The sequence below is a fragment of the Rhipicephalus sanguineus genome, chromosome 5 (genome assembly GCF_013339695.2).
Source record: "Rhipicephalus sanguineus isolate Rsan-2018 chromosome 5, BIME_Rsan_1.4, whole genome shotgun sequence".
NCBI classification, from domain to species: domain Eukaryota; kingdom Metazoa; phylum Arthropoda; class Arachnida; order Ixodida; family Ixodidae; genus Rhipicephalus; species Rhipicephalus sanguineus.
Genome location: NC_051180.1, coordinates 208,470,321 through 208,481,646, shown reverse-complemented (window position 1 = coordinate 208,481,646; position 11,326 = coordinate 208,470,321). Strand labels below are relative to the sequence as shown.

The 11,326-nt window shown below is 45.3% G+C and overlaps 1 protein-coding gene across 1 annotated transcript; it reads left to right on the top strand.

Annotated features, from left to right (window-relative positions):
- Window positions 1-306: 306 nt before the first annotated feature.
- On the top strand, window positions 307-6,035 carry LOC119395201 (doublesex and mab-3 related transcription factor 1-like). Its single transcript, XM_037662479.2, has 2 exons — window positions 307-1,085; window positions 5,932-6,035. The coding sequence occupies exons 1-2, from the start codon at window positions 656-658 to the stop codon at window positions 6,033-6,035; spliced, it is 534 nt and encodes a 177-aa protein (XP_037518407.1). The 5' UTR covers window positions 307-655.
- Window positions 6,036-11,326: the final 5,291 nt, after the last annotated feature.

The window sequence follows — 11,326 nt, the reverse complement described above, 5'->3', positions numbered from 1 at the left end:
GACGGCGATGTTAATACGCAGTGGGCGCGAAAAGCGATTTGGCAAGCGGCTCGATGATGCAACGTTCGCCCCCGTTCGCGAGCCCTCCTTCGATTATCATAACGGGGTGAAAGAGTGAGCTTGACAACCTGATCAATGATACGTCAGCGTGTTTTGTGCGGGGGCCGCCGACTAACAGAGCTTCACCGCAGACGCCGCCGGGAGCAACGTTCTTTCTGTCTGGAAGTTCCTTTCAACGCACCGCCTGACCGGCTCGGGCGAAGCGCGCGCGCGTAGAGAAGGGGCCAGTGAAAACAAAATAGTCAGGAAACAGAGCGCGCGGCGGCGGCGGCTTCCCCCTTTACTCGTCAGGTCGCGCTAGGGGCGAACTCGTCACGTGGCTTTACCTCATCGTTTACGTTTGTGAAGTTGAGTCAAGTCAGGCGAGGAGGCGAGGAGATGGCAGAGAGAGGCGTTTTCTTCGCGCGATTTGTACTTTATCCGCCGCGCGTCGCCCCGGTCGTCTGGCGCGCCGGTGTCGGGCACCCCCCCTAACCAAGCTAGCGCGAGACGGGCCGATGCTCAGCGCGGCTGCCGCGACCGGAGCGAGATCGGAGTCGCCGGCGTTCCCCGTCCACCGGGTACCAGGGAATTCCCCGGGCGGCCTGCTAGGGAAATGATCCTCATGGAGTCTCGGACGCCCGCCGACGGCCCCGGGAAGGTCCCCAGCAAGCTGCCGGGCGCCTCCTCCGGCGCCGCCTCGGCGTCCTCCGCCAGCGCGACCAAGACTTCGGGGACGACGACGACGACCCGGAGTCCCCAGTGCGCCCGGTGCCGGAACCACAACCGAAAAGTGGCCGTGCGTGGCCACAAGCGCTACTGCCCGTACCGCATCTGTGTCTGCCCAAAGTGCAAGCTGATCGCCGAGCGCCAGGTGGTCATGGCGCAGCAGGTCGCGCTGCGTCGGGCCCAGGTCCAAGACGAGGCGAGCGGCCGAGCAGTGTTCGAGGAGGTCGACCCCAAGAGCCTGCTCGACCAGCCGCCCCCGACGGACGTGGTCAAACCGCCGGCCCTGGTCAGCACGGCAAACTCGTTCGCCGCCAACGGTGGGTGTCTCCGCTTATGCCTCGCGCGCACCACCGCTCCGGGCGCCGCCAAAAGGGTTAACCATCCGCGACCAGTACCGTCTTCGAGAACGGCGAGAGAAAGAGGGGGCGAGGAAGTTGCATTCCTCCGGGGGCCTTCGTCTGTTCGCTTGCAAACCCGGAGACGTCGCGTCCGAGGAACCGCGAGCGCGCGCGCGCTTCTGTGATCTTAGGCGTCTTGAGAACAGTTTTCGCTTCCGCCACAGCAATGGCGGCGGGAAGGCCTGTTGCGCAAAACTCGTGCCGTGCAGCAACAGCACACCTACATTGTTCGCGCACTGCAACACCACTCGCACTCTTTCCGGTTTTAGGGTTACGCATTTACCTAACCCGATTGAACGGTAATTGGCGGTATACTCGCCTCTTGCACGGCAAAAGCGACGGTCTCGAGTCTCCTGGTTTGTTCTTAGGATCGACAGGGAGAATGAATGGAGGCACGAATAAAGAAAAAAAAAAGGAACAAGTGGCCCTAGCCGTGGCTCGGAGGGGAACACACGTGGCAGTATCTGGGGCGACCAATCGGCGCCGTTGCCATCCCGCCGGCGCCATGTCTCCGGGTGTGACGTCTTGAACTGACGTATCTGCATGCCGAACGAGGCAGGCAAATCCGTTCTGGCTGGCGGAAGCGGCCCTTCGCACGCGCTGGTTTCCATGCAAAGGCCCGGCCGTAGCAAGTCGAGAGCGCGTTCCTGGGAACGGCGCGGCCCGGAGGGCGGAGATCCACTCGGGAGATCCCTATTAGATGCAATAATAATTTTTCGCGATGTTCACGCTCGATGCAGAGAGGAGGGGGCAAGTAAAAATCATCTCCCTGAACGCCGTCCTGCTGCACAGTGTGGCCAGTTGGCATACCCGAAGGTCTTCCGCCATTTTTTTCTTTGTAATCTTTGCCCCAGACCCATCGTTTCTCTCTCTCCCACTTTCTCTCGCCTTCTCGCTCGCGCCGAGCCTCGCAGTTGTAGTTGCTCGAAGAGAGAGGCACGCGAAGTCCTTGAAAACTGACTTTAACCTGATTTTCTTTGTCGCGTGTGACCTCAGCTTCATTTTTTTTTTCTCTCTCTCCATCTCTCTGCCCAGGTCAACGGGCCTTGAAACAAGTTAACGATTTGATGCGATTGTTAATTTTCTATCGTTTGGTACCAGCGCTTCCAAGTGAAGCCAGCAGATCTATCCTTAACTTTGGTAGCACTGCCCGACCACAATCTACAGTTCCTTGTTTGTGCTTGCCAAAGTGCTAAAGCTATTTAGGGCAGTTTCTGTAACAATCGATTTCATTGTTCTCTTCTATAACCCCGCTGATTGGCCCATCCTAGCACGGCGGTGGCATGGAAGCGTCTGAGCCAATAACATAACGGAAAGTGAAACCGATTGGAACAAAGTCTGGTCCCGGATTGTTGGCTTTGATGTGAACATCTAAGTGCGAAACGGTATTTTACTATGTAACGAGGACAAGATGAGAACACAGGACTGGCTCTACCAGTCCTTTGTTCTCAACGTTTTCTCGTATGTTTTGAGCTACGAGTAGTCCTTCTCAAATCATGAACCAACTTAGACTATGTAGCATGTTACGATTATATTGCATTGTAGACAGTGAAACATCGGTGTATGTGTACGGTACGTCGATGTTCCACCTGCATGCAGTGCTACATAACAATGCATTCGCGGAGTGTCGTATGTTGCAACATACATAGATGTAGTATGCACGTGTGCTTTGCTCGAGGGACTTGAAGCCTTTAACAAGGCTGTTTCACTCATGCATTCCTTGTGATAAACTACAACTGGTAGACTTAGTCTTTTCGGAGTACACATACTGTTATTCGTGCTCGCAACTGAGCTGATTAAGTTCAGTTGCAGCGACTATGTCCTATTAGTTTGCACTATGCACTCTTATAATTGTTAAACTCTTCTAATGTTGTTATCAGCGTTCACTTTCGGAGGTATTGGATGCGCTTTGTTGTTGTTTTACATGCATTGATTAGGGTTGTCCAATGGTTCGACTGTGTATGCCACGAGTGAATGTACCGCATCATTTTTGAATGATCTGACAAAGAAACAGGAAGGGTGCTGGTCAAACAGCACCCTTCCTGTTCCCTTGTCTGCTTGCTATTTCAATTTTTCTTTCTGCTTACTCTTTGCTGCTGGCATTCCGTACCAAGCATTATGTACCAACTCACCCATCAAGCCACACTTTTGATCTGACATGCTTTGTGTAAACCATTTGCCACTGAAAACTAGGTTCGTGTCGAGAAGAAATTGTAAATATTCGTAACCTTGACGTGATAATAGCGTTTTCAAGAATCATTACACCACCAATACTGCCAGTTTGTTGTACCATATTGTCTTTTGACTTCAGTTTCATATCATCAGAAAGGTCGCATTCTCAGGAGCTCTTTCGCGTGAAGATACTTTGCCGGTTAAAAGTTACATGCCTGTTCACAGGTGTTGCTGTCTCATGTTAACACGCTACCGATCAATGTTATCGGCGTATCCTTCAGATTTGCTGCGGAGTGTGTAAGCGCCCGTGTTCGATTAGAGTTGCAAGGGTTAACTCCTGGATCTTCTTGGAACGTGCCACTCATAGCAGAGCATAAGTACTGGATTTTCGTTTCACGGTATTGGATATAGTAAGCTGTAGAGAAATTAGGCTTCTTTATAGTGTTTTTATGTCATCCATACAGTTTGATTCATATTTTGTCAGGCTAATTGCAATATCCGCTTTTCAAATGTACCTGAGAGTGGTATGTTCCTTTGTGACGACGGTAGCATTGGTACAAAAATCAGAGACTGCGTGTAAAGTTTGACTGATGAGCAAGGGTGTGATTACTGTAGAAGTGAGAATATTAAAATAATAGTTCTGTCCGAGACTTCTATGAGCTGATTGCCCCCACTGTTAGCACGCGGGAAGCAACACGCTTTTACTTGAAGTATATGTCAGCAGTCTGTCGTGAGATGAGGCATCTGAGCAGATTGATTAGTGGGAATATAGTGATTGTTGTCGTTGTATCTCGATTCTGTGATGCTGCGCCGTCGAAGAGTGTAAGCGTTAGTCACCGTGTTTATTCGTTGCTATTGCAAATTACGTGGAATTGTGTCATTAAATGCTGAAAAACCAACACCTTGTATTCTCACTGGATTCCATGGTCACCCTTACAGATGAGATATGATCATATTGCTCGTGAACGTCATGGCTTAACAATGAGAAAGACATTGCAGAAGAATAGAATGAGAAATGTTCACTTTGTATTGTTCTTCTTGTGCATATGCTGCTATCAAAACATATTCATGTACCCATTAGAAACTGATCACGTGTTGCTAAGCCACCTTTCTTTCGTCTTAAACTTCTAGATTTGTATAGGTTTAGACTCTATGCTTTTTAAACACATATACCATACCCACCTCCAACCATAATGTGTTTTCATCAAAACCTGCACTTTCTTGCCGATCTTGATTGAATTAGGTCTACTTAAACGTTACGTAGTATTTTCTTTTTGCCTAGCTCAGGGGTCTCAAGCACGCGGCCCGCGGCTTCACAAGGAATAAGCTTTTGTTACTTTGTTAATTGTTATTCGCATTATTTTCTCGCCTATTGCGAACCCCTTCAGGTATGACCCATCTATATATGAGATATGGTAAAGATGTTCTTCCAGATGGCGACGTTAGGTGACGTTCTGTTCAACAACCCCCCACCTCCCCCGTCCCCACCCCCGCGCTCCCACTTTCTTCGCTGTTCCGGCCCATGTAGGACTAAATTTCGTGAGTGCGGCCGGCTAGCTCAGATACGTTTGAGACCCCTGGCCTAGCTTATGGCAAGTTTTAGCACCGTACCATAAAACAAGCCAGATATTGAACTTGTACGGAAGGCAGTAATCGAGGTCGTCCCATGACGCAAACGAGTAGCCGATATGTGACAGAAAAAAAATCTGAGCGGTGACCAGGAGAAGCGAGACAAAGGTAAGGCCAACACCTATCTTCAGCTCTTTTTGTACTCATTTTCTTCGTGTTCGTGTGCTTCATTCCTATAGGCTTTATGGGGTTGCTTCACTTGTACTCGCGTGTTTTACATGCAAGTTTACTTTACGCATCACGTTGTTGCTCTCGGTGCGCGATATAAACGAGATTTATATTGTTTAGAGTTGCCCAAGATCGCTACGGCTTCGCATACGGGTGAACAGCCAGGTGGCAAACTATAAAGTGAGGCCAGGGGTAACGGTCGGGGAAGGTGAGGTGCCGGCGGTCAGTTTTATTGCCTATGCTCTTTTTAATTTGGCCTTTCCTTTTACTGCCCTAGTCAGCTGTCTGAGGGTGTTACTTCGGCTAAATATTTGGCTTTTAACTTTGAGACAGTGTAACACTCGCAATGCGTTGCCTTTACTCTCCGGCACGTTACAACTGCCCATTTACTATCATTAAGTTCGCACGCACCGGGAGGACTACCTGATGTTGAAAGCAACAACGTGTATGGTAGGGAGGTATGACCTCTTCCAGTGTGGAGAATGCGTTTGATTTGTTGATTTTCTTCCCAAAATGCATGATGTAAGTTTCAAGTAAAAGCTACCGTTACTTGCAACTTGTATCTGCACTTGTGCATCTTAGCAAGCGCAACGGAACAAACACACAAGAAAGTGACATGAATAGTATCTGCGTTGAATTGTATCTGCAGTTAGACGTACTCATACAATACATACTACATAACATACTACATACATACATACATACATACTACAATAATACATACATACATACATACATACAATAAAAACGTTCTTCGAATGTGACACTGTTAAAATAAGCAAAACGCCTGTTTCAGACTACGCTGGCAGCCACCACCGCAGCCCTGATGTCCTCATCACAGCAGGTGAGCCAGTGTACGCGCTCACCTCTAGATACGTCGGGTATCAGTGTGATGCTTAAGTATGCGTACGAATGCGATGGTGCTGTGTTTTTTATGGGTGTGATGTTATCCTGTAAACAGAGACAGGTGTTCCTGTATCACTGATATATCGCTGTAATTTTTTGTACCGAATAGTTTTTCGTCACCTCCTAAACGTTAAGAAGCCATAATCATGATTCTGAATTACCAAGTCTTGATTTCGTTGCGCTATGTGTCCAAATCAACTTTATCGGGACTAACATGACGGTTTTCAGGACTGGCCACAATTCTGTTTTATCAAACTGGATCAGGTTACATGAGAAACTGAGGACCTGCGCTCCACCAAATATCTTGCCATATGGTCGAGATAATGTTTAAAAAAGAACTTTGTATCGTGGATATGATCTCAACAACAAAAATTAATATTTAAGTATCCATCGCTGATATTGCATTCTTCCAGCTGCATTAGCAGGGAGAATGTCCGCATTGTCGATACTGAACACAACTGAATGGGCTGTCTTCATCTGAAATAGCTATACAACAACTTACTATGCAGATGATATCTTGAAGTGAGGGCATCTGTTTGTCTGCGCTGCCTCGTGCTATAGGTCTACCTTTGTAGCTTTGTACTTAAATCTTAGGTATCTGACCGAAGTGAACAAGGACGAGAGTGCGTTGTCCGTGTTTTCGCCTATTTTATCCGAGCCACCATTATTTTTTGCTTTATTTTCCTGTTTTATTTCCCCTTTCGCTCCACCTATCTTCATTTCCCCCATCTCTTCCCCTTTCCAGAAAAAGTAGGGAGCCGTTGTGTCCCTCCAGGTGGCAGCTGTCACCCTGCTCTTTCCCTATTTCCCCTGTGTCCTTGTGTGTATGTGTATGAATATCCAATAATAGTAATAATGAAAGTTCTAATCTGTTATGTGAACGAAGCCTGTGCTTTTTTTTCCTTTTTTGATCATATGTAAATTTCCTGGATGCTTCAGAATTTGTTCTCATTGCGCTAACGATGAACGATTATTTTACCCTCACGCCAAATCTTCGCTCGCAACTTTCACTGGTGCAGTATGCTTAATATGTTCAGTTACTTGATATGTATGCTTGATATGTTCAGACTCCAACAGTCAATTGACAGTAGCAAAACACTGAGTGTGGTGGCAGAATTTTTTATTATTCTATCAGTAACCACCGGCATAAAGTGTTAGAGGAGACAGTACCTGTTTAACGAAGGGCACTCGTTTCTTGAAAAACAACTCTTTGTTTGTTTATTTGTTTGTTTGTTTGTTTGTTTGTTTTCGAGACAAAAAATGTCCAAGTTGGCCGTTGTTCGTCTTTAGTCTAAGTTCTTGCTTGCTTGCATTTCACTCAGCACTGTATTCTATACCAAACCTAAACGTTGACTCGCCCAAGAACAAGTTCATTTAATGTTACGGCACAAAGCGGACACGCGTCACCGATATCAGCATTTCTTGAAGGAACAAGTTCTTTTGTCGCTCCAATGCAATCATGCAATTACAGTACCAGCCTGATGCCTGTTCACATAACGTGGCCATGAGGGGTCATGTTCTCTTCAACTGCAGCAAATGGCTATGATCAGTGAGTCAGTCAATCAGTTACTCAATCGGAGGAAAGGAAACTATTTTCATAAATAGAAGTTCACCTATTTTGACCGATAACTACCTTGAAAGACGAGTCTCACACCACGACCAGCAATACTGTATGATCTGTTACTAGTAAAGATGCAGATTATTGCTACAACAAACTGTTGCTGCGTTAGTTCTTTGATGACCGATCTGCTATCACAAAAAGATTATGTATAACACGTCACTTCTTTCCTTCCTTGTCTATAAGCTAGGAAATCAGGTAAGTGGGCCTACTGAAGCCGTTCATTTAACGCCCGATTCCCATTGTTGAACTGAATCACCCGAGTCGTAAACAACACAAACGTTCTAGTCAGTCGTTTTATGATCATTGCTGCTTTTGTCCACATCGCAAGAAAGTTCTTCCGTTGTTGTGTCCATGTGTACAACCTAGCGGCATTGTTCATGTTCTTGTTTTTTTTTTTAATTTGTTTCTCCAGCTCTGGAAGCACCGTGTGTAGAAGGCTGTCCACGTTTATTAAGGTAAAAAAGGAATGCAGCTAAAACAAAACTTCATACAGCAAACCAGCAGGCATATACCTTTGAAGTGTAAACTGGTAGACAAGACAATGTCCGCCGCTTTTCACAAGAAAAATTGGCAAGCTAGGTGTTTCTGGCATATTGTTTCCCCTGCAAAATGACAAATTTGCGTATAGTGAAATGCCGGTCACTTGAATAAGCAGACACGATTTTACTATAGGAACATCTCATCATTGCTTAACAAACACGCCGTCTCTGTCAACGACTGTATCATTCGGCCAACGCTGACAGCTGTGCTTCGGTGCTTTTCCAACTAAAAGTCATCAGGCAGAAATGGCTTCTGTAGCCCCTTCTTAAACAAAGGCTGTGTTCTTATAGGACTGTCATAACTTGGATCGGAACGTTCTTGCATCGTTCGCACCTGACTATCAATCGAAAAAAGAAGGCACTAAATATTATTACGGTTACCTACATGCCTGTAGTTCTTTGGTCGTCGAGTGAAATATAGAAACCATTGTTTCTCGTACTCGGCTAGACAGGAAAATAAAAAAAAAGAGCGATGCCATTCTCTACAAAGCATAATTTTACGAGAAAGTCTGAGAATATCAGTAGTTAGCATAGTTTTGCTCATCGAAAAAAGCAATTGCTGCGTTGCCGCTATATTAAAAGCAGAAAAGTGCAAGACAAAACGAAAGTCGTACTGCGGTTTTTTTGTGTTTTTTTTTAGATGTGTACTGGCCATGCCATTGAAATATGAAAGAGACTAGGCCAAGTGGGCGCTGAGTCCTGCTAAACTGGACAATGAAGCAGACATCCATTAAAGCAGCCCTAGCATTCTTCCTTCATGCACATTATATATATATATATAATATATATTATATATATATATATATATATATATATATATATATAGATATATATATATAATAATATATATATATATATATATATATATATATATATATATATATATATATATATATATATCTACGCTGACTCGTGTCTTTTGGTACAAGCATTCTTTTCCATGCCGAGAAACTAAGCATGTATTAGTGAGGGCTGTGGTATTGCGTAGCACAGATTTATGAGCATGACGATGTAGAAGTGTTCCAGGGAAGTGCGTAAGAAGACAAAGAGCATGTCTTGTTTATGTTTTTCTTTCTATGATCTTTTTTCGTCGGTTACCCATGCGCGAGCGTAGTACTGAAAATAAGCGGCCCAACTAGACTCGATACACCACATTGAGCATGTTCCGCTCTTTCGTTTTTCTTTTTTGAAATGCGAAGCATTTCTTAGCGAACTTCTGCGACTTTGAGCGTATCTATCTATCTATCTAGCCGCCTACGACTTTGAGCTCTCCTGGCCGTTTCGTTAATCGGATGTATACCAAAATTGGTGTGGAATAACATGAGCCTATGACGAAAATAAATGACAGGTCATACATGAAATTATGACATTCATGTCATAAACAGCATGATTTACATTCCACGGCTTTGGGGCTCTTGCGGCCGTTCCGTTAATTTCATATATACCAAAATTGGTATGGCGTGACAAGAGTTCATGCCGAACATAATGACAGGTCCTAACGTGCAAATCATGACACGCATGTCATGTGCAGCATGATTTACATGGCATGGTCTCGGGGCGCTCGCGGCCGTTTAAATGAATGGATATATATGAAACTGGTATGACAAGACATTTTTGTATGACGAACATAACTGACACGTGAAGGAAAGAATGTTAATTTCAAGGGCTCGTTTTCTTTGTTATACACAATATTAATGAAACTAACAGACAATAATGCCAAGGAAAGTATAGGGGATGTTTTTTTAGTATAAATGTAAGGTAATTGTGAAGAGAAAGTGGACGAAAAGATAGCTTGCCGCGGGCAGGGCCGAACCTGCGACCTTCGAATAACGCGTCCGATGCTCTACAACTGAGCTACCGCGGCGGCCATCCCCCCGTCCACTTTATAGGGCATATGTGTGCATTTAAACGTGGGAGCGTTTAATCCCTATACTTTCCTTGGCATTATTGTCTGTTAGTTCTCATTAATAACTGACCGTGGTAACATGAAAATCATGACATGCTTGTCATGTACGATATGTTTAGATGCCGCTCTCATGGCGCACTCGCGGCCGCTTCGCTAAATTGATATACACCAAAATTGGTATTGTGCGACGTGACTGTATGAAGAACATGAATAACAGGTGGTAACATGAAAACCATGACATGCGTGTCATGTATGACATGATTACATGCCACGCTCATGGTGCACTCGCGACCGTTTCGCTTGCTTGATATACACCACCAAATTGGTATTGCGCGACACGACTGCATGACGAACGTAAGTAAGAGGTGGTAACATGAAAATCATGACAAGCAAGTCATGTACGACATGATTTACATGCCACGCTCATGATGCATTTGCGGCCGCTTCGCTAGCTTGATATACACCAAATCGGTATTGCGCGACGCGACTGTATGACGAACGTAAATGAGAGGTGGTAACATGAAAGTCATGACATGCATGACGTGTACGACATGATTTACATGCCATGCTCATGCGCACTCGAAGCCGTTTCGCTAGATTGATATACCCAAAATTGATATTGCGTGACGCGACTGTATGACGACGTAAATGAGAGGTGGTAACATGAAAATCATGATATGCAAGTCATGTACGACATGATTTACATGCCACGCTCATGAAGCATTCGCGGCCGTTTCGCTAGCTTGATATACACCAAAAGTGGTATTGCGCGATGTGACTGTATGGCGAACAAAATGACAGGTCTTAACATGCGAATCATGTTATGCATGTCACGTACGGTATGATTTACATGACACTGTCATGGTGCGCTTCCGGCCATTTGTTAACTGGATATATACCAAAATTGGTATGGCATGACACGAGTGCGTGAGACATAATGACAGGTCATGCATTGGTATACACCAGAAATACTTTCCATTGGCATGGTATATACTAAGTTTTGCATGCATGCGTGCATAGCCAACATGCCATATATGGTGAACTAGATGCCATGGCATGAATGAGTTCATTTGGCTCAAAGACAACAGGTGATGTATGCAGCTCTTTGCTGGTTGCTTCGCATACATCGATTCCCACAGTGCGTGGGTCTGCCGGATTTTTTTTTATTCGAAATGTATTCTTCGAGCTAATCATGATCGATATGAAGATTACCGCTGAC